A 22,892-nucleotide genomic window follows, 5' to 3' on the forward strand; every position below is an offset into this window, starting at 1 on the left:
CCTCTGAAGGAGGTTGTTGCGTGCCTTGTCATCCCTTAAAATTGTGTATGGAGTGTATTGATGGCGTGCAGGAATGGATGTACCCCTCCGGAACAGAGGTGATAAGCACCACACTTCAGTGCACTGGTGCTAGCACCACCAGGAAATTTCAATTATCCTGTAAACACTTAGACTGTTTATGTTAGTGACTTTATGCAAATATAAATACTGTGTTTGAACAACACAGAAGCCAAAGCCTAGATCCAAACACCTTATAGGACAGTTTAGCTCCAGGTGTCTGTTCTGCAATGTAAGCTCATCGCTAGTTTCCAATAATTCTGTGTTTCTATATGAACTTTGGTGAATAGATGGGAAGAGAAATAATTTTTCTTCGTTTCTTCTCAAGGTTACGCAGATACAGAGTCCTAGGGAGTAGCAGCTCGGACTCAGATCTTATCTCTCGTCTGGCTCAAATCCTGCAGAATGGATCTCAAAGACCAAGGAGTTCTACCCAGTGTAAGAGTCCAGGATCTCCACATAGTCCAAAAACACCACCCAAAAGCCCTGTCATTCCCCGACGCAGTCCCAGTGCCTCCCCTAGGAGCTCTTCTTTACCCCGTACTGCCAGTTCTTCTCCGTCCCGGGCTGGGAGACCCCATCATGATCAGAGGAGTTCATCCCCACATCTTGGGAGGAGTAAATCACCTCCTAGTCATTCAGGCTCCTCATCTTCTAGGAGATCCTGCCAACAAGAGCACTGCTGCAACAAACCAAGCAAGAATGGTCTGAAGGGATCTGGCAGTTCCTTCCACCATTCCCCAAACACTAAGACTCCCACAGGAAAGAGCAAATCAACCACTAAGCTTAGCAGATAGGAACTGGGCCTTGACAGGTATAAAGCCGCCTCCTAAATCTGATGCATGTTGTGTCTGTGTACTGTGTATTTAAAAAAATAATCTAAAAAAGTATATTAAAAAAAAGGTGTTGAATCTGCGCTTTTTAAAGAAAGTAAGCGTCATAAACTATTCATGAGAAAGCATACTGTGTAAATAAGTGGCATTGCCTAAGAGCAGGCAGCAAGCAGATCCGTGAGAGGGAAAGCAGAGGCCAGGATAAGAATGACTAGGTAGTCAAAGAGGTGCAATGTATTTAGAATAAAAAAAAAAAATCTCTTAAGGTGAGTGTTTTAAAAGGGTATTTATTTCTATGTTTTTAGTTTACCTAGCTAGAAGATTTGGCCTAATTATTTAAGGCTTTACATACTCTTTGAGTATGTAAGAAAGCCTGAAACGGTTATTCCCAAAATGACATCACCATTTGGGAGACAAGTACTGCTGAAGCATGTCTTCGCAGTGTTAAAAAAAGCACACAGTTTAGAAGACGATGAAGACCTTATAAGTCTCTTCCATTTTGAGCTGCACACATCTCTTGAGTCATTCAGTGCTCATCCTGTCCCCTATCTACCATGGCACAGATTTTTTTACCTAGGGAAGTATCATATACCTTGCCCCTTGTTGACGCTGATGATATTTAAAAAATTAATATTAAAATTTGCCAAGATGTTTTTATAGCTATATTCTTTATAAATTTGTTTACTGCTAATTGGGATCCAAGAAGCTAGTTCTCAGTTCTAGATCATAAACTTCTTTGGGAGTCATAGTGGGGGTCTTCAAAATGTGTTTGGTAGAATTTGGAAAAGCATTCCTGTCTAGGAAATGAGAGAAAGGAGGAGATGTCTGCATTTCACTGAATGTTGCAGATTGACAACAAATTGCAATGTGAGTTAGGAAATGTTAGAAAACAGAATTACCTTTTTTCCCTTAACTCAACTGAAAAAAGAACCCTTGTTACTGCTGGCTTTTGTTATTCCATTAGTTACAGATCACTTAAACCACTGATCTTACTGTGCAGAGATGATTACCAGCCAAGATCTGCTGTTTTAGTCATTTGTTTTATAAAAATATGAAAGGTGAAACACAGATGAGGAGACTGTCTACTTCATGAACTTGGCAGGTTATAGGTGACAGAAATACACTTAATACTCTTAGGAAAACTGGGTAAGAATATTAGTCATCAAAGCAAAATATACAGAAAGCAATCTGAGGTATTTTTTATGTTGGATTCTTGTCATTCTTTTGCCCAAATGTTTTTTTGGTAGCCAAACTTCATTGTCTGGCAGTAAAGTCCATGGTGTCTAATTCTTCCGACTTTGTTTGGTAGTTACTTGATAATTTCTTGTGCTCTACAGGACCTCTGTAGGGAACGTAATGGTATAGCACCTTTTACTATTTTCAGAAGAGAATAGTGGGTCAGAATAGTAACACACAGGAACACAAGCCTGAGAAAAAGGTGCAGCCAGCTCTCCCTAATGATTCCTGTTGTGGGGACACTGGATGCATAGGAGACTTGTTAGTTACTGATCTGCTTGCTGTAGCCATATGCCTCTCCAGCCAGCATCTGTGCTTTTTTATTTAACCTCTGCCAAATGAATACCTTTGGATTAAAAAGGGAATATTTTGTCTCTGAGCTAACACATTCTAATGCTGCATTAAAGCTGCCCTGGAGCTGCACTGAATTTCACTTGCTTTGTCAGACTATGTTGATTTCTTTCTTTTTTTTCTTACAATGATTATGTATATTGTTTCCTGTACGTAATGTAGCACAGTGTGGAACCTTAATTTCATTCAGGTTTCAAGCACTACAGATGAATGCAATAGGTAGGGTATACCTGCTTTTTCTGAAGAAATTGTACCATTGGAAAGTCCTATTCCTTTGTATTATATTGTATAATAGGTGCTATACCAATAATTGCATGTCCTCATGGTAAATTATATAATATAAATATTTATATATATACATATATGTATATGCTTATATAAACTCATTCTTTCTCAATTTTCATTTGTAATTTATGGGCCACAAATAATACAGTTCCCTTTCTGTTAGTTCCTGAATACTTTTGGCATTACATCTACTGTTTTCCCCCCCAAAATTTCTGGAATGCACAAATTCTAATAGCCTTTATACCTTGGTACAAGATTGGAGGACTGATGATTTCTCAACCAGCCAATGTTTCATCTTGCAGCTTGCTTTTTTTCTTTATAATTTCGCGTGTGCATTTGCATATGGAACAAGAACGGAGACTCAAGGTATTTTTATTTTTTATTACAGATAGGGCTTGTGGTTACTCATTTTTATTTCAAAATGTGGGTTCTTAATTGTTATGAATGCTAGTCATATAGGAACAGTGACAGTCAATGAGTACCTAAGAGATGAATGTGACAATAACAAATACCATCTTTTCCTTCCTCTTTTCCTCATGTTTCCTTATGGCATAGCATAAAGAGAATTTGCTCCCATTGTGATATTTTTGCCCTGGGCACTGCTGGAATTATTTGTTAAGGTGGTGTGGCAACCTATGATTATTTTTGGTCTCCTTTCCCTTATTTCCAAAAAGCATTTATTATGGTCTCGTAAGCTTATTCCTACACTTACATGGTCACTTTTAAGAGGTACCAACCTCACGCATCCTTGCCTGAAATGCTGAAGTTGGGGTGTTTATATTTTCTCTCCAGTGTAGCAGGATCCAGAAACAGGTAATTGCTTTAAAGACGAGAAAATATAACACCTAAAGATTTTTTTTTTTATGCTGTCTTCAAAGTACAAACTTGTCCATTGTTACACATTACTATGTAAAATAAATCAATGCTGTAGAAATTCACTTGTACTTGAACGACTTGCCAATGTAAAAATAGTAATCTATGCCAAAACGGAGAAAGAGGTATCAATAGTGATTGATGACCCAGGCTGCTTTTACTGCAGAAAAAGGTGAAAGGACTGTTTATCCCCAGTTGCTTTTTGCTGTGGATTCAACAGGATCTAGTGAGAAAATAATGAAGATATGAATGGAGGGATGATTATGAATAACTTATCTTGAACTATGCGCTCTTCTGGAGTTTTTTATTGCTTGATACCCTCCCCCCAGAAGTTTACAGAATTGCTTACTGTAGTCTAATGTAGCAATCAGTTCATGTAGTTAGGTAACGGTCAGCTGATCAACTCACACATAAATATTAGCTTAGTATTTCTGGAAGGCCTGTATAATCATCAAGAACTATGTAAGCTTAAATATTTGAATATGCAACTGACTCTGCATAAAACCACCAATGTACACGCGCGTGGCCCTTGTGCAGAGTATGAATGAATGGTTTACGGAGGGTTATCTGCAAGAAATTTTCAGGGACGGGGAAAATCTTTCTCCATTGTACAAAATGGTTACAGTTATTCTGCATAGCACGCACACAACCTCTGACATGGGGGTTTTATCTGGGAAACAATATCACTGAAGGAGCTGTTGCTTTGTCCTCTTCAAGCCTCCATTTCTTTGGGGGGCGGTACAATGGCGCCGTGACATGGAGCAGATGCAGATGCTGTGCACGCCTTTCCTCTTTATAGTGTTTCCTGTGTCGTGGCCAGCACTTTGGAGCATTTTTTAGAGAAAATGAGGCATGATGCCTTTTAACGAAAATAGAACTTGAAAAGACTGAACATTTCGTGCAGACTTTTGTGCTGCAATATTGCATGGTATAATGAATCTAAGTTGCAACCTCAAAAATCTATAGTAATATTAATAAGCCTCATTATTAATTACAAATGCCAATTATTACTTCGGTAATACTCTGTTAAAAGTAATAGAAGGTGTGATACAGTAGAGCAACACTGGCAAGTTGTATGATGCTAGGCACCTTTCCACTGCTGAAGCAGGATGGGTAAGCATAGAAAATTTCGCTGCTCAAAGGCAGGAGCAATACGAGGTCTTAACTGCTAGTTACGTACAAATATTCAGGAGGCAAACCCCTGGGGGGTGACGCGGGGCTTTCATTATAGCCACCCGCCACATCCTGTCTTGGGAAATCTGGACGCGTTCATGCCTTGAAGTCTGCATGTATGAGATCAAGCTTTCTTGCATACCTCACTAAGCAGTCTTGATGTAAAGGGAAGGATCCGGTCCATTATATTTAAAAATAGCTTGAAAGATTTTTCATCTGAAAAAGACTTGCAAGAGCTCTATCATTTACAATTTGTAGGATTATGGTATTAACTATAGCTGGGAAAACACACAATTTTTATTTTATATCTATAAATATGCATTTGTACATAAGTGTATCTATATATACACTTATATAGATACTGTATATTATATAGAAACAAATATACATACATACATATGTGTGTATATACATATAGATAGGAACAGTCTCAGCTATTGCATCCTATTTACTGGAATTCATTTGCCAGAGTGAGCCGAGGCCTGTTTTGCTTTGATTTGCTCGGATCTCCTCTGTGCCCTAATTCTGATTCTGTCCCTCTTCCATATTAGAAGGCCTGATCCTGTAGTCCTCCTTGGGCAAAATTCCCATCAGTCCTTCTTATTGCAGCATCATTTATGCAATGGTTGACTGTAATGTTTCTAAAAAATATTTTCTTTTTAATGAGAATGTAGACAAAGCCAGACTTAAAAGTACAGACTCTTTCTTGTAAACGGAATTTTTCCATCATGAATTGGACGTTTTTGTAGAACACTAAGAGGCATAAATTCTGGTAAGAAGAAATCGATTATTCCAATTTCTTAAAAGGTTCTAATGGCAAACTAGAGATACGTGCCTCCAATTTTTATATATATGTAAAATGAAAAAGGAATCTTCTGAAAAGGAATAGGAGAATGAAAGAGAGCTCAAAGTCACGTTGGTTTCTCATTATAGGTGCATAATACATTATTTTTTTCAAGCAGGACTGATCCTATGAGGCAACGAGAGCCATGCCCTTTTTGGCGATTCCAGTGAGCAATGGGCTGCGTAGGTGTCTTAGGTTAACACCGTGATTCCCCATGGTGCATTCTCTGTAGGCTTTTCCGCTGTAAGGACTGGTAAGAGAACTGTCAGCTATATAAGTAAAAGCCTTGACGATTATCCATGACTCCTTTCTTCAACTGGTAAAAGCTTTGGATGCTCATTCCTATTTCTGAAACTTGTGGAACAGTGTTTTTATTCTTCTACTTGTACCTAATCAAGTAGGCAGTGAACTGAAGGGTTTTGTTTGCTGTTTTGCTTTTGGCCCGCATGTCGTTGGTTGCAATTTCTGCAATTTTCAGTAACCAGTAACGCTGGTAAAAGGAAGGGAGGTTCAGCATTTAGACGACACGCAGTATGTAGGCATAGGTCATACAGTTCTTAGCTAATACGTGCAAATTGCATAAACATGCACCTCACGCGAGAATACCTCAGCTGTCCGCTTGAAGCCAGTCTTCCTTTTCCCTACATATAACATTTGTAAAAGAGAAATGCTATAGAAGTCAACCTGAATTGTGTAATAACTGTCTGGAGTTATTTTAAGATACTGTCAAATGCCAAAAAGTTTATTGAATCACTCATTTTCCTGTGGTTGAAATAATCAGGCTTTTTAATGTTAACCTCTGAGGGCTTTTCAAAGGCAGAAATGCCTAGGAGTGTATTGTTTTAAAGTCTAATGTATTAACTTGGCAATTGCTCTAGCCATGCAGGTTTGAACGTGCAGGCTGATTTTACTCTCCATTGTTGGTAACACATTCTCTCCTAAGAGTAACAGCGACAGACCAAAATGTTAGCATATGTCATTTATGTATTTGGCTTTTGTCTCTCCTCTACATGAAGAGCTCGGATCCTTGGGAATTCTTGCTGTTCTTGTGCAGGTGAAACTTGCATTAAAAACACCACAGGGTCTTGTTTTCTTCAGTTTTGTCCCTGTTTAGGGAGTAAAGGAATAAACTCACTCTATAAATATTATATTTGCAGTTGCTGTATTTTAAATTGGAAAACACTTATTTTTTTATTCCTATTATGACATGACCTGCCTTTTGATCTCTCCTTTTCTGTAAGAATTACTGGTGAGAGCCAGCTTTGGCCAAGAGCACAAAGTGGTTTCTTCTAAAACAGTAACACCGGTGGGCCACTCATACGAATTCCTGATCATCCACAACTCTCTGTGGGAATTCAGCTGGAATTAATTGGAATTACAGGTGTTTGTTTCCTTTTGAGATCACTTGATCTTTGACCTAACTTTTATATAAAGGATTTATAATAACATTAGACCAGCTTGCTCCAAAAGATACAGTATAATTAGTTTGGTCTGCCTGGCTTCAAATCCTTTTAAACCCATATCTGCTGCGTGGCAGGCAAGGTCATAGAAGTTTCACACAAGGTGAGACGGGATTTTTTTTTTTTGGCTATTTCACATCTTTTCCCTCTGACTGGAGATCTGGATTGGTTGCCCAGCAGCCCTCTCTGCACCCTCTGTACTTTTCTTGGCTAGAAAGCAAGATTTGAAATTCTTCCCCAACTTCTAACTTACTTTCTATAGAGTCAGCCCACAGACGAGTTGCAGTGCTTGGGCTAAATGATGTCGATTTTCAAATGCTTTCCTATGAATATCCAAACTAGTAAATTAAGGAAATCACCAGCAATGCCTTCAGACAAGTACTGACTTTCTGAAGCTGCCAACCACTGGCTGCTAATCTAAAATCTCTGGGCAACACCACAAAGAATTAAATCTGTGTATTAATTAAAAATACAATGTTATCACCCCATAAGAAATTAAGTACTCAATAGTAAAATCTGCAGCACGATTAAGTGGAAAGTAGTTCCAAGATTGTTTGTTACCATTGAGGAAGACAAATGTTGAGTCCTTCAAATTCTCTTGCTCAGTAATTGCAGTTCCCTTCCCCTTCTTGGAAATCTTCTAAGCCATTCTTTTCCTTTTTAAGTTTGCTCAGGCACCCAAGAACATAAAGAGTTAATGCCCTTGTAATGGTCATTTGTACATAAAGTTGTAATTATTTATTTTCTCATTTGTACCATATCAAGGCTTTGTACAATGTCTTAAGTTTTGTTTTCAAATTATTTTGTATTTTATTTTTATAAACTGGTTCTAAATAAAATATTCATTCAGCATGCAAAACTTCAATTCTTGATTGTGTTTGTATAATGATTTAATTATTTATAAAGCTTCAGTTGAATTTTTTTCAGTATTTTTTTACTATTGTAGCCCTGTACGTCAAATGGAGAAAGTGCTTTGGCAGTGGTATTTTTTTTCCCTGTTACGAGAAAGCAAAAAGCAAGTGTCTGTTGGTACAACTGCAACGAGTCAGATGTTCATATCTCAAGTCGGAATTATTGGATCAATGGAAGCTTTACCGATGTAGTAGCTTCGTGTGTTGTATATCAGTAAGAACAGAGAAACTCAGCCAGCCTCCTCAGAAACCTCCCTTTCTATTTGCTCTTGCTCTTATCCGTGCTGTCCGTATTCAGCCAAACAATAAATGGTTGCCACAGCCAGATCTGATCAATTTTAGTAACAATATGGTGTATCCCAGGCTTGTTGTTCTGAAGAGCCAGCTACTTTTTTTTTGGAAAAAAAACCCAACCTTTTTCTTTCAAAATTGTAATTTCTTATTTAGTCAGAAGGCACCGTAGTTGATTTCTTTGGAGATGGCCAGCTGCCTGGATGTACTCGCTGAGCTTTTACAGCCTCTTGAGGAGACGTGTCTCATCCTCTGTACAATACGCTTAAGTGGCAGATAGCAGGGAACTGAATGAGCGGAAGTTGTTACTGCATCTGACCAGTTTGTGCTACGTGGAAATGCAGCGTTAAACTACCCGTTGCTCTACTTTCCTCCAAGATCCTTTAATTTCTCTTTCTAGTAAAACTAGGTAAAAGAAGTATAGTACAGTATCTTCACAACTTATGTTTTTGGTTTATCCGCCTGCATGTCTTAGTCCTTGCATGCTATGGAAAATACTGCCTGCTTTTTGTGCAGCAGAACAAGGTTTTTAGGCAAGCCCAGAATAATTGGAGAAAATGCCCTGGATCTCTTTCTCAGCATTATCACCGTTAGGCCTGCATGTAAGGCAAATTAAAAGCCAGCTCTGACCCTGTTCAAATCATTGGCAATATTTTCATTAAGCTTCATGACTAGGTCATTAGCTCTTGTCATATCTATAAATAGCCCAAATTGCTTCACATGATAAGAAACAAACTGGGAATTCATTTACTCGGTAACATTCCAAGAAAATTATATTTCATCTTCTGCTAAGAGTAGCCAGAAATTCCATGGTGTGCTTCTGGATTGCGTGTGGTTTTGGTGCTCCCAACGCAACCATCGTTTGATCACAGAAAGGGCACGTAAAGAAAGAGCAAGCTAGCTGTATTAATTTGAAGATGAAAATAAATTTGCGCACTCTGTCCTGGCGACAGCTAGCTCAGTATCCTTCCTTGTTTAAAATACTGTGTAAATCTGGATCATACGAGGGATGGAAGGAGTGGTTCTGCTCTGCCTCCAGTATACGTTAGTGGTACAAATGACAGACCATGGGAAAGAAGGAAGATTGGATCAAAGATGCTGTGGCAGATTGGTGTTGAGGTCTGGTAGTCATCTGACTGCTGAAGTGTCTTTTAGCATTGCCTGGCTTGTTGTCTTCGTTCATACAGGAGATCCAAGCTGCCCACTCTGCTCTTGGGGTCTCGCTGCGCTTCTCTGCACTTGCGCTGTAGCTTCCTCTCATTTCAATTTGTACCGGGACATAATAAAGCTGTGTAGTAGACACAAGCCAGCTCTCCCTAGAAATGCTGTAGCAAGGGCAATTCAAGTATTAAGAACCAGAGAAAGAACTGAAACGTTGAAAGAAAGACAGGTAAGAACTGGCTGTTGCAACCTGGACAAACTCAAACAGCTGCCCAGAAGGACCAGGTAAACTCTAGATCGCATTTTGCTAATATACCTGGAATGTCACAGTAGCATTAATTGGCTTCTTTGACCATAAGAACAAAATACAAATGAAGGGTGCCGCCTTCAGTTACAGAAAACACTGCTTGAGAGAGACCATCTGTACTAATGGGGGAGAAATAATACTTCCAACAGGTTAATCTGGAAAGCTTTTAACAACATAGACTAAAAAATCAGATCTAGAAGGATTAGTTCCTGTTCTTAAAACCAGCAATTTATGAATAAAGCAGCGATACCTGTCACCCACACCATCTCCTTTCGTTAAGGTAAACCTGAAAACGAGAACCTCCGCTTCTTCAAGGCATTAATCCCAATTAACGATGTGCTGTACGTGTATATGTTTTAATTTTGTGAGATATTTGGGTATTTTGCTCCCATTTGCGATACTGAAGGGAAGCACTTGCTAACAACGTGACTACCCCATGTTCACATTTTATTAGGCAGCAGCTGTCATTTTCTGAGGCGCGCGTGTGTCTGTGTGGTCGGTACGCCATAATGGTGTCATGGCAGAAGTTAAAGGAAGTATTTAAAAGTGCATTTTCATATGACATAGTGCTCTGTCAAAGCTGACTGCAAAAATGACGTATCTTACCCTACGATTGATTACATGTTCTTATGCTGCTAGGAGAGGGACAATTGGGCTGCCATTCTCTACATCATTTGCATTTGCTAAATTCTTGCAGCAGGAATGCTTGTGCAAAATGACTGGAAAACTAGAGGCAGCTAGTCATCGCTACAGGCCAAATTTATCTGTGGAACTTTAATATTGGTGATGAACGCATGGTTTTTGCAGTCATAGGATAAAATTGCAGGCGAGAGGGTTTTTGTTTCCCCTGTGGTATGGACACTGGACATATGAACACAGCACCTCTGCTAATTTTGAATTATGTGAAGTAGAGCAATTCCAATATGTAAGCCTTAAACACATCTTAAGAATAATGTCAGTGACAATAGTTTCCTCCTATCTAAACGTGAAACGGAGTTTTTTCTTTTTCACATCAGGATAAAATGACGCCTTTGTGCTTGTTTCAGAGTTGACACTTAACAGGTTACTTTTTGCTCCAAGTCTTGTTTTTCTTCTTCCTTGGATATATAGTTAAGAGAATGGAAGATTTTACTCATCTCTCCAATAGGTGAAGATGAAAGCTTCATAAACTATGCAGGAGCATTTGTTCTGTCTGGAGCAAAGTCAGCCTCTGCCTCCTGTAATTTGTTTAACAGCAAATCTAACTTCTGCTTCATATAAAACAACATGGAAACTTTCTTGCTCTCTGTACTTCAAATGTTGGAGTATTGGTTCCATAAGGCTAGCAAAATCCGATGAAGATACAGCCTGCTTATAAACCATACGGGGAAAAATTATTCCATATCAAAAACAGGCATCACCCATCAATTACTATTTTTTGCTGTATTTCTCTATTTTAATCATGTGACAAGAAAGAGCCTACCCTGCTAGTGCAGTAAAACAAAATGCCTCTGAGGAGAAGGTGCATTTGACAAGCTGGGAACGAACAATAGCCAAGTGGAACAATGCTGTATGAATTCTGAGGAGTACATTCATGAATCAACAGCTCAGTCCTAAACCATTCCTAGAGTAAGCAGGTACGTCAAACTTCCTGTGACGCCTTGGCATGAATCAACTGCTCAGTCTTAAAAAAAAATAATCACAACAACAACCACCAAGCAAACACCTCTGACATTATTAGAAAAAGCAAGTACTTAAAAAACCAACTACTTCTGAGGTTTGTTTAATCAAAAAACTAAGCAACTTGTGTAAGACAGCTCCTGACGGTCAGTAACCATAATGTTACTTTTTTACCCCACTCTCATGCCTTTTATTTTTCAAAAGGTCACATTAAACAAAGGAAGATACAGACAAGAGTCTTAGTCAAAATAAATCTGTTTTTTTGTTTTTTTTTTTTTTTTTTTTTTTTTTTAGAGAGAGTAAGAGGATAACGAAAACAGAAAAAAAAATATTAGCCAACTGCAACAGAGTTAACAAACAGGAGACCGGTAATTAGTGTTTAATGCCACCTATAGTGAAATGTTTCCCACTGGGAAAAACGTGGGAGGCAAGTCCCCTTTGCTCCTTCGAGGTCACAGGCCGGAGCAGAACATACAACAGCACCTAACATCACAGTCACTTTACATATATTCAAGTTTTTACACATCTGCAAAGCAGAAGTAGTAGCAGCCATTTGGATGTTCTTTCTTAATGGTTCTCAGGGGGGGCCTAGGAAACTCGGAAGGACCTGGTTCTTGTGACATGGAGCTGGAGCTGCAGCTGCTGCTTCTGCTGCTGCTTCCAGCCACCTGCGCTCTACCTCTGTCTTCAGCAGGGGAGACCTGGGGGGAACCTGGGCTCAGGTACCCAGCTGTGGTCTGAGTAGAGGCGGTGGCATACGTGGTTGGGCCAGTGTTGTTTTTCACATAGACGTTTTTGATAGCAACAAGTGTATGTGCCATGATGCTGAGGCTGTTACTCAGATCTTGCATGCCTTGCTGCAGCAGCCGAAGATTGTGGTTGACACTGTCAAAGCCAGACTGGATCACCTGCATCTGGGTCTGCTGAATCTGTACTAGGTCCTCTTCAGTTATTTCATGCTGGTCTGCCTGGGACCTGCCTTTTGTTTTGGCTTTTACTTTCCCAGAGGAACCACCACTCGATGTCCCCAGAAAAGGTAGTTGTTCTTGGCTAGGTGGAACTACCGCCATGTCCTCAGAGCTTTCTTCTGGCTCTACCACCTTCACTACTATTTCTTCTTTGAGATTCATCTTCTCAAGACCAGATTGATGAGATGGGCCAGGATCATCATTAAACCCTAGAGGAGATGGGGGGAGAGGAAAAGCAAAGGAAAGTAGTGAGTGAGAAACTTCACGGTCAGTGAGATGTGTTCTTATCCACTAAGCCCTAACATTAGTCCTTGAACCAAGACTCTACAACTCGCACTACATTATCTTTGATGCATTTTTACATATTGCCTCTGTAAGTGGTAAGAAAACCATTCACCAGTTACCCACACAGTTGCATACCACAGATCCCCTACCAGCCCCACCACAGAAGCCAAGTTTTAGGTTCCAAGAGACAAAGTTCCTTGCAAGCTCATTTCACGCTCTACCGTGCGTGCGGCAACCAGTATCAGCATGCCCAAAGCCGTGTGATTGCACGACACCCCTTGGTGCTGAAGGTAACCGTTTCAGCGTACCACGGCAATGTCTCTCGGGGCGGTCCGGAGCCGTGCGCTCGCAGCGCTCTGCGCTGCCTCCCGCTGCGCGCCGGCGCGGCTCTTCGCACCTGCAAGAACAAGTCCCGCACAGGGAACGCAGGCGGGTGGGTCTAACGCCTCACGGACGGGCATCTGCTACGAGACGGGCTCTACTCTTAGGCGCCGTTTCGATGCACTTTTATGACCTACAGCCCGAAGTCTCCCAGTTCTGTGTGTGTATCTGCGCACCGTGCACGTCCGAGGAGGGAGGGCACTTATCCAAACCAGGCGTTTTCAAGCCGGGCGGGTGCCCGCAGCCCCCCGCACCCCCGCAGCGAGCGGGGAGCCTGCGGCGGCAGCGGCGCGGCCCCCTCCCTCCCGCTGCGGCGGGGAGGCCAGGCGGGGGCCGCGGGTCAGAGCCGCGGAGGTCGGTCCAGCACTCACCCATCGCCCCCACGACGGCGCCGGGCAGCTCCAGCGTGTCGATGCCGCCCACGATGGGCACGGCCTCGGCGGGCAGCAGGGAGCCGTAGGCGCGGTGGTGGTGGTGGTGGCGGCGGCCGGGCGGCGCGGCGGCGGGCGGCATCTCCTCGGGGGCCAGGAGGAGGCCGAGGGCGGCGGCGGGGCCCGGCGGCCCGCAGCCCTGCGAGAGGCGGCAGAGCTTGCTGCGGTCGCGGCGCTTCAGGTCCCGCCAGCGCTTCTTCAGGTCCTCCACGTCGCGGGGGCAGGCGGCCACCGGGTTCACCTTGTGCCGGATCAGCTCCCACACCTTCCGCTTCTGGCCCGGGGAGGCGCGGCCCGGCCCCGCCGCGAACAGCAGCTGTTCGTGCTTCAGCACCTGCTCGATCAGCACCTCCGTCTCCGCCTCGTTGAAATTCGCCTTGCGCCGCTTGGGCGAGTCCTCGGCCATCCTCTGCCCAGGGAGGAATGGGGGTTCCGGCGGGGGGGGGGGGGGGAAGCTGGGGCGGCCCCCGCCCGGCACCGGCGGGCGCGGAGCCGCGGGGGGCGCCGCTGCCCCTTCCCCCGCCCCGGCCCGCGGCCGCCGCTAGGCCGGGCCCCGAGCCCTGCTGGGGAAGCAAATACCGCGCATGAGAGGAAAAGACGCGCACGGACCGGCGCAGGCGCCCCGTGCCCCGCGTGTTGACATGGGGAGGGGGCCCGGCCGCGGGCTCGGCCCGGCCCGCCTCCCCGGCGGGAATCCCCGCCGCCGCCCCGCCCCCGGTGGAGGGAGGGGACGGGGCACACGGCGGGCCCGCCCCCGCCGCCAGTTGTGCGCGTGCTCGGCGGCGGCGTTAGCGGCCGGGAATGGCGGCCGTTTTGGAGCTGTTGCTGCAGGAGGAGGTGGGGGTCAGCGCCGTGGTGCGGTGGCTCCGGCATGGCCCCGGCCACTGCTCGGCTGAGGTAATGTGCGGTGGGTCGCCTACCCTCCGTGCCGCAGCGCCCCCAGGCCCTGGCGGGGCCGAGCCTTCCGCCGCGCCACCCCCCGGCGCCGCGCGGGAAAGTTTGTCCGCCCCGGCGCCGCTGTGAGGGGCGAGGCCCGGGTGGCTCAACCCGGGAGCCGGGGCCGAGCTCCGGCGAAAGGCCGGCGGCACCGCCCCCACCGCGGGCGGGTTCTGAGCGGAGCGGCGGGAAGGCGAGGCCGCCGGCGGGGAGCTGCCACCGGGAGCTGCCACCGGGAGCAGCGGCGCTGGCGAGAAAACCGCTGAAATCCGTGGGGCCGAGCCCGCCGGCAGCTCAGCGGGGCTGAGGCGGCGGCCGGGCGGCGGGGGGCCCTGCGGTGGCTGGCGCGGAGGTCGAGGCCTCGGTGCCCTGGCTGACGCGCGCCAGCGGAGAGCGGCGGGAGGAGGGGAGGGCGGGCAGCGGCGGGCCCGAGGACAGGCGGTGACAGGAGGGGTGACGCTTCCCGCGGCTTTGGCGGGGAGAGCGGCGGGGAGAGACGGGTGGAGCTGCCGCCGGCACCGTGCGGGCACCGGCAGCGCCGTCCAGCGCCCAGCCGTGGGCCCGGCCCGGTGAGGAGCTTGGTGGGTGGCTCAGGGCACATGGCACCCACCGGCAGCTCGTCCCCTCTGTGCGCCCGGGGGGGTCTTTCAGGGGCTAGGGGCGGGTTCTGGCTGGGTTTTGTGTAGGCTGAGTTTTGTAACGGGATGTGGCTGGAGAACTTGGGTTCCCGGGGTAATAAAAGCATTTGTAGCCATCGGTGGACTGTGAGCGCTTCTATTTCACTGGTAACCTAGAGAATCAATTTGTCTTTAAAGCATCTTCTGCCCGAGTCCCCCAGAGCGCCTTACCCCGTATTCATTAAAATCAAAACTCACTGCTGCCACCCGCGTGAGTTAGTCAAGTATCGCTGTCGTGCTAGCCGTGTGCGGAAGGGACGAGCGTTGTTATGTTGTCCAGTGTCGCCTGAGCCGTGAGTGGCAGAAGCAGAACTGGGGTTGTGTGGGGGTGTGTGTTATGAAGCTGGAGGCGCTGGCAGCTCGGCTGGCGCTGCGTGGGTGGAGGCTGCGGGGCCTCTGTTTGCTAACCCAAAAGTTTGTCTTCGCGAAGGAGGTGCAAGCTGCCTTTCGCTGCTGGGAGCAGCCCCCTTGAGCCAGGATGAGAAAGCAAGTGGAAGGCTTGCAGCTGGCGACTGCCGACAGGTTGCCATTGCCGGGCTGTGGAGGAACCAAACCTCTGTCAGCTTGTGCAGACACAGATGAGTGAAAGCAGGTTGTGCTCTGAAAAGTTGGAGAAAATGCCTGACCCCGTGCGTAGCACAGGCTGTAATCTTGTCTTTTTGCCTCTGTGATAAACCCAGGGGGGCACCAGAGGGAATGGGAGGCTACGCCTTGCTCTAGCTTTCATGGCAGCTAGTAAGAAGCCGGGTCTTCTGACACCTCACAGGGTTTGTGTTCTGGCCTGTGTTTTTTCCTCAAGTGCTAAAGCGGTGAGCCTTGGCTGCTTGCCTTGTTATCCAGGCTGTGTCGGAATCTCATGCTTCTCCAGGAAGCTGAGTTGGTCTCAACACTTTCAAATATAATTTTCAGCATCTGTGTTGAGGATCGTAAGAGTCCAGTCATGGCCATGCTTTCGCTGCCTCCTTTCATACAAAAAAATCCTTCAGAAATAGCATTTCTCTCTTGACTTTTCATTTAGTGGAGGTGTGAATATAAATGAACAGGAATGTGTGTGCAATGATTTTAATATTAGTAAGAAATAAGTTGCTGCCCATGAGAGCTGCTTCTGTTGTAAGTATTGCTGAATCCCATTGAGAGGCAGCAGAAACCTGGTGCAGTGATAGGAACAAAAGAAATTTTGCCCAGTGGACAAAGCTTTGAACTATCCATGTAATATGAAATCGTTTTTGTCTGCCTTTGCCCTTGTCAGATTGCCACCACCTCTTTAGATTTTAAATGTGTTGGTTCTGTTGTGTTTTTTTTTGTTTGTTTAAGTTTCTTAAGTATAAAATTCATGTACCTTAAAGTTGCACGGTCCCTATTTAGACCCCTGTGAGGTCTCAGGAGAGCAGAATTATTTAATCGAAACGGAAGAGCAGCTTTGGTCTTGTATTTGGCACTGCAGGGCCCAAAGTGCTTAAACAGTTGTTATAGCACCTCTCTGTGGAAGCAGGTGGCATTCATAGACAAATAGGGGATGGAGAAGTTGGAGATTTTATAATTTTCTATTAGAATTAGCTGCTTCAGTATTGCTGTCTTTGAAATGTTGGACTCAGGGGTGCCAGTTGCTCCAAGTTCTCTCTGGCTGTAGCTTCAGCAAATATTACTGATGTTTCCATGGAACAGTTCCACGGTTCCCCAGTCAGAAACCAAAGTGAGTGACTCCATCTGAAAACTTCTGCCAACATGGCTTGTGTGGAGGCTGAGTTTCAGATTGATGACCAGTGCTAAGGTAGTCTGAATTTCAGTGACCTGCCTTGACAAGTCATGTTGTTTCTTATTGTGTATTGCAATCCTGGAGGTGTCCTTGCCCAGGGCCGGGGGGTTGGAACTAGATGATCTTCAAGGTTCCTTCCAGCCCGAACCATTCTGTGAGTCTGGGCACATGGAAAGAAAGAATTGGGTAGCATCTTTATATTAATGCTTTGTCCTCTTTCCTTGCAGGAGAACCACATCCATGACAAGCTGGTATCTCTTAGTTTGCTTCAGAAAGACTTTGTGCCTTTTCTGCTAAACTTTTTAAGGGAGCAGACCAGCCAGATCCTGACTAATGGACCCTCTACTCCTGCTAAAACTCCTAACTCCAAGGCCCACGGGGGCCAAAGGACAGGATCAGAAAGGAGGGCAGGCCACGCAACCAGCAGCCGAGTGCAGCTCTTTTCCCAAAGGACTTCAGTGACCTCCTGCACCACGGATACCAGCTTTTCTCCTGCTGTGGCATCCAGCAGCTCCTCTTCCTTTTCTGGGTCAAACCTGTCTAGCCCTTGTGGTGACTTCCCTAGCATGGTCTCCAGTAGCAGCCCGAGCTTTGGGTACAGCCCTGTGCTTATCCACGGTGAGAAGCGGTCATCTCAGAAGGCCAGCCTGGGGAGCTTCCTCACAGCCACACCTGAAGCCCTGCCAGTAAGACGAGGCCGAAGGAAAGGCAACAGTTCACTCAGTGCCTCTGGCCGGCAGGTAGCTCGGGATCTGGGGCGTTCCCTTGCTGAAGAAGAAGATGGAAAGAATGACAGTGTATCGTGGAGTGGAGGGAGAAGGAAGCGGAGTGAAGTGCCTCTTGTTTCTGCCAGATCCCCACCCAGCCAGCTAAATCTTAACAACTTGGAGGAGTTTCCGCCCATGGGTGCTGCCTCTGGCTGGACAAAGTAAGAGCAAGTCTGCCTCGCTGTCTCATTCGGATTGTGCTGCAAGTTACTGTTCCTTGACTAGCTTGTCCTGTTGAGCATGTCCAGATACAGAACACACTGTAATAAACAGTACCTGGGGGCTGGCTTCTGGGCTCCTTGGTCAGAACTGCTTTGTTATGGTTGCCGTGTAGGGGAATATTGCTTCAACGGGTAGTCGGGTTTCTACTCCGTGAACTCACCCAAGGCGCCTCTTTAGCCTCTCACTTGTGATACTGCCTGCAGCTTGCCGGTGCGCAGACCAGCTGATACAAAGCTGAGCACATCTTTGTCCTTGCGTGTTCTAACAAGTCAGCATTATCTTGGCTCTTCACACTTCTCATTTAACACAATAGCAATTGCTAATGAAGAGCAGTCCTGGAAGGCTCTTCGGCTTTACTGATGCTAGCAAAAAAGCTTTCGGATGGACATACTGTGGTTTCTGGTAACAGATGTTAGTGTGCAGCTTCGTTTGTGCCATATAATCATGGACAAAATAGCTAGCTGGCGGCTACGTTCTCTTTGGTCTGCAGCAAGCCCTGGTCTCCCTGGTGACTTTGGCTTAGCTTCTGGGCAGCTGTTTGTGTTGTGGTTGCCTCAGTCCTTTTCTCTTCCTCTTTGAGATTTTACTCTTTAAAATCCTCATTACCAAGTACCAAGCTTTCATGTCAGCCTATGTGCTCCATGCGTCAGGCACTGGTCTCTGAAAGTGGGACTTCTTAGTTGGATGTGCAAAATTCTGGCTGAAAATTGATAGGTCTGTGGGTCTCTGCAGCAGATCCAGTTGCTGGATCTAAATGATGCTTTGGCCAAGGGACGTAAGGTGTGTTTCTGGCATAGACAGTAAGTCTCTCTTCCTCAACCGCATTGTGCCCAACTAGGAAAAAGAGTGAGGAAAGAGGTCATGGAGTGTTTGGAAGCCAGCGCTATAGCAATTTTGAGAACACTATAGCAATTAATATGTAGCAACCAGCTTTTCCTTGAGAAGTCTAATGCTTTATGTTCCTGTATCTCATTTCCAGTATGTCTCTTACTGCATTGCAGAGCCTCTTCCTAAAGGACAAATCTAGGTAGTTTATGCAGGAAGGATGGGTTTCCCTAAACTTAAAGGGCCTATGGTAACTCAGGAGCCTGAACTCTTACAGATAGACAATGGCAGCTTGATTCTTTTTGTGATGTGTTTTTTGGGGGTTTTGTTTTGTTTTTTTTTTTTTTCTTTCTCGTGGTGGTGTTAGAAACTGCTGGTGAATTAGTTTCTTACTAAAATGAGGCATATCCTGTCCTCTCAAATTAGAAATGTTTGTAAGAGTTGTGTGGCACTGTTATCTGTTCTGGGCTTGATGACTGATAATTTTGCAGCAAGGGTCAGCAGGCTGTTTTTAGCAGTCTGTAGCTCTGTGGCTTTTTATTCAGTGACCAGAATAAAGTCAGCAACCGTACATACAGTTTAGAAATTCAATATCCTGACTTCATATCCATTTTATTTTAGCATTAGGTTCTTTTGGAAGAGTTGCATGCATATCTGTCTTGAGACCTGGGTTTTTTTGTTGTTGTTTGGCTTGATTTTAGTGGAATCACTTCTCACTTTTTCAGCAAAAGCAAACCATCAAGGCGAATCAACCCAACTCCTGTAAGTGCTGAGCGCCCTCTCTCAAAACCAAAGATGTGCTTCACTTCTACACCTGTCAGCCAGCCTCCAGCTGCTCGATTTTCATCTGGGTCAAGCCTTGAGGCCTTTACTGCTGTCCAGGAAGGAAACCTCACATCTGTGATAAGCAACAGCCTTCAGGAGGAGAGGGAGATGCTGAAGAAAGAACGGTACAGTCTGAGCAGGGTGGTGATAGGCTTGTATTGATTCTTAATTCTCTTGTTTTAAGGCGGTACCAGTATCAGAGTGGAAATGACCAGAAGAATATCCAAACCAGATATCGGTGACCTTAAACTGTAATTTGCCTAAAACTAGCTGTGCCTCTGGTATCAGACTAGGATGTTAATGCAGCTAGCTCATGTTTGTCATTTTAGAGGTATGCTGACTCTGGAACAATGACCCTCACTTTATCTTCAGAAGTTTAGTCGGTCCTCGCTGCTTTCATAGGATAGCCACGTGTGTGGCCACCCAAGAAGAGGCAATCTCCTGTGCAACTTTCCTTAGATTGCAGAGGCCTGTGATGGAAGGCACAGTCTGGTTTGAAGAAAATGAGTTAATGATGTAAATGTGGGGAAAATGTTAATGATTTTGCAAGGTAGGCAAACTAACACAAGCTTGCAGTCAGAGAAAACAGGACATGGGTAGAGTGACATTGTGTTTTAAAAGTTACTACTGCAGTAATCTATTGAAAATTATGTGTGCTGGGAGATGAGTTGAATTCTAGGTTCTAATTTTGCCTCTGCTGTTCAGTTACTATGTGACTTTTGTCCTCTGTAAAATGATATCACTTCAGCCTGTGAGGATTGACACTTCAGAAAAAAAAGCAAAGCATAGTAGTAGAGAAACTATTGTTTATAATTGCTGACAGAACTGTTGTTGTTCTTTGTAGACTTTGTTCTCAGGGAAACTCCTCAGGACATGTGGGTGCAATTCTTTCCCTGCTAAGCCTTGCAGTTCATTTCGGTGGGTCGAGAACTGGCTGAAACAGACCCGATGGAGTCTCTTGAGTTACTGTTTGTACAGGACCTGTAACAGAACTGCTCAGGATTCAAACCTGCCTCTGTGCACTTCAGTGAAGCGTGTATTCCAGTCTGAATTCTACCTAAAATGTCACGCTAATCCATGTAAACTAAAGTCGGTGAAATAGCAGTATGTGGGCTGGATCTTGCCCATGAGGTGATCTCATCTGACCCATCATGCCTGAAATGAGCAGTGCTTGGCGCTCAGAGCTGTGAGCTGCTGTTGTGTGCTCAATAGTGGCGGAGTGAGGTACAAAACCAACGCAGCCCGCAGCCAACTCTGTCACTGAGCAAGGGCAAAAGGTGAAATTTGTGCTGAGGTAGATGACAACACTGGGGCAGAAGTGAAGCAGAGTCTGACTACGTTGTTGGAGTCTTACCTTGCTGGGTTTACAAAGTGCTTAATAAATAATTTTCATCAGTCAGTCAGGTGCTTATGTTCATTGCAAGGGAGATGTTATTTAATAACCTTTCTACTCCCATTTTGGGACTAACTTGTTCTTCATCGCAGTGGTTACACTAGAAATAGTTCTTTGACATGGTTAAAAATGTTTCTGTCTTCCCTAGAGCCTTTAAAGTGACTTTTAAAGATTTTACTTTTGAGACAGTGTGGTAAGAGGTGATGTGTCAAGTGTGGGTGTTTCATTTGGATCTTTGACAATCATTTGATATTGCTGTTACTGGCTTTTTTCCTGCTTCTCATGTGTCTTATGTATGTCACTCTGCTGCTGCGTTTTTGGATGACGTCTGTAGGTGTATTCTTCTCACAATATCTGTGTATTTAACTGAGTGATCGTTGTTGATTTAGAATCCAGCAATTAAAATAGCTTGTTCCTTCTGTCATTTAGCTTGCCAGTATGAGATTTCATCAGTTGTTGCATTGGCTTTCCACTTAGTGGTATTGGATCTTCTCAGGGCATCGTTAACTTATAAATGTGTCTGAAGGTATGGACGTAAAGTGTCTAGCTGTCAGAAATTGTGTGTGCAAAAATTTTTTTAGGACCTGGTCTCCAACAGATTCTGTGTCCTTGAAAGGCATCAGTTTAGATGGGGAGCAATAACGTAGATAGCTAATTTGGTCGAAGTGCCATGCTGTTTTAGCAGAGATGGAATTTGAATGTAATTCTTTTGACTGTTAGTCCCAAGATCCTTTCTGATTAAGGGAAAGATGAGTTAAATTACTATAATGCTAAAAGCAGCTTTAGACAGTGTAAATGACATGGCTAGTTATTGCAGGAATTCCTTTATGCTAGACTGCAAGAGAAAGACCTCTTCTGGGCACATGGCTGTTGTGTATCATCTTCAGTCACATGGTATGTTGCTTCTCTTGAATTTCAGATGCAAATTGCTGCACCAGGCATCTTCTCCTGCAGGAATCTCTCTTGATCCTGGCACTCCTACTAAGCCTAGCTACACTCGCAGTGTTAGCCTTCCTGCTGAAAGCCATCTGGTGACCTGTGCAAATCCTACTAAGGTTTCCTGCAAGAAACAGTTGGAGTGTCTGGCACAGCTCTATTCATCATGTATAGCAGGTGAAGACCCAGAAGATGTGAGACTGACCTTTCTTTGAGCTTTGAACTTGCATGTGTGTTGCAAGGGGGAAGTAGATGAGAAGCAAAAGTTGTGGGACAGTTACAGTGTACAAACAAATAACATCTGGAAAAATAAACTAAACCAACACAGTTATTAAAATAAATGGATTCTAGGTAAAAGGTTAGGAAAGGAGATCTCTGAGCTGCAGTAGGCTGAAGTTGTATGGCCCTATCTGAAACCAGACCCTTCCCTAACACATCTTTCCTGTGATTCCCACATTGATTTACCCTGTAGCTGTGTGTGGGGAGGGAGTTCTTTGCTAACTGTGCCATAGAACAGGTATCTATATTTTTACCTTCGTTTATTACAGCAGGTCAGTACTGAATATCCACCTTTAGTATCACATTTCCTCTCTTCCAGAAAACCTGGTGCCAAATATTTTTCTGGAGCTCTTTTTTGTTCTGCAGCTGTTGACATCTAAAGGCACTTCTACTGAAGAAGATGGGGATAGTGACCTTGAAGTCGATGAAAGAAGTAAAGGTAAGCAATTGTATTGAGGGGAAAGAGTGTTACTTCCATGGAATGATAATGTGATGTAGAGTAGTTGCCTTTCGTTTGAACAGTTAAATACCATAAAAGCGCCTTATTACCACCATGGGACTCATCTGCGATGCTGAAAAAATGATGCATGTATAGGAAGTGCTTACACAGTATGATAGAGTAGGATCGCTAGGTACTGCTCCAATCTAGTTTTCTGCAACCGTGTGAGATTTGCTGGACCTACTTGCTAACACTGACTTTCAAAGAGAGGGAAGGATATGCTAAAGTCTCTCCTCCATTGGTCCTTGCAACTCAAAAGTCCTGTTGATCT

At 44.7% G+C, this 22,892-nt stretch overlaps 3 protein-coding genes across 7 annotated transcripts in view; 2 read left to right on the top strand and 1 right to left on the bottom strand.

The window, feature by feature from the left end:
• TTBK2 (tau tubulin kinase 2) overlaps nt 1-7,977 on the top strand; it is a 106,208-nt gene extending 98,231 nt beyond the window's left edge. For all 4 annotated transcript variants that reach the window (XM_063331956.1, XM_063331958.1, XM_063331957.1 and 1 more), the window contains one exon: nt 386-7,977. In XM_063331956.1, coding sequence (XP_063188026.1) covers nt 386-854 — 469 coding nt within the window. In that variant the 3' untranslated portion in view covers nt 855-7,977. The remainder of the gene's footprint in view (nt 1-385) is intronic.
• A 2,075-nt stretch (nt 7,978-10,052) lies between these two features.
• On the bottom strand, nt 10,053-14,138 carry LOC134514152 (uncharacterized). Its single transcript, XM_063331548.1, has 2 exons — nt 13,447-14,138; nt 10,053-12,618 (listed from the first exon to the last, which is right to left on the bottom strand). Exons 1-2 carry the CDS (start codon nt 13,910-13,912, stop codon nt 11,960-11,962), a joined length of 1,125 nt encoding a protein of 374 aa, XP_063187618.1. The 5' UTR covers nt 13,913-14,138; the 3' UTR covers nt 10,053-11,959.
• A 115-nt stretch (nt 14,139-14,253) lies between these two features.
• Nucleotides 14,254-22,892, top strand: part of CDAN1 (codanin 1) — a 32,919-nt gene continuing 24,280 nt past the window's right edge. For both annotated transcript variants that reach the window (XM_063331545.1, XM_063331547.1), the window contains exons 1-5: nt 14,254-14,403; nt 17,103-17,803; nt 19,415-19,639; nt 21,827-22,020; nt 22,442-22,561. In XM_063331545.1, coding sequence (XP_063187615.1) covers nt 14,308-14,403; nt 17,103-17,803; nt 19,415-19,639; nt 21,827-22,020; nt 22,442-22,561 — 1,336 coding nt within the window. In that variant the 5' untranslated portion in view covers nt 14,254-14,307. The remainder of the gene's footprint in view (nt 14,404-17,102; nt 17,804-19,414; nt 19,640-21,826; nt 22,021-22,441; nt 22,562-22,892) is intronic.

Source organism: Chroicocephalus ridibundus, chromosome 4 (assembly GCF_963924245.1).
Source record: "Chroicocephalus ridibundus chromosome 4, bChrRid1.1, whole genome shotgun sequence".
Lineage (NCBI taxonomy): Eukaryota > Metazoa > Chordata > Aves > Charadriiformes > Laridae > Chroicocephalus > Chroicocephalus ridibundus.

Excerpts from the sequence above, each read along its gene's own strand:
- LOC134514152 (XM_063331548.1), bottom strand. The coding sequence starts at position 13,912 with ATGGCCGAGGACTCGCCCAAGCGGCGCAAGGCGAATTTCAACGAGGCG. Across the intron at positions 12,619-13,446 it reads CGCCGTCGTGGGGGCGATGG|GGTTTAATGATGATCCTGGC; the intron begins GTGAGTGCTGGA and ends CATCTCCTCTAG.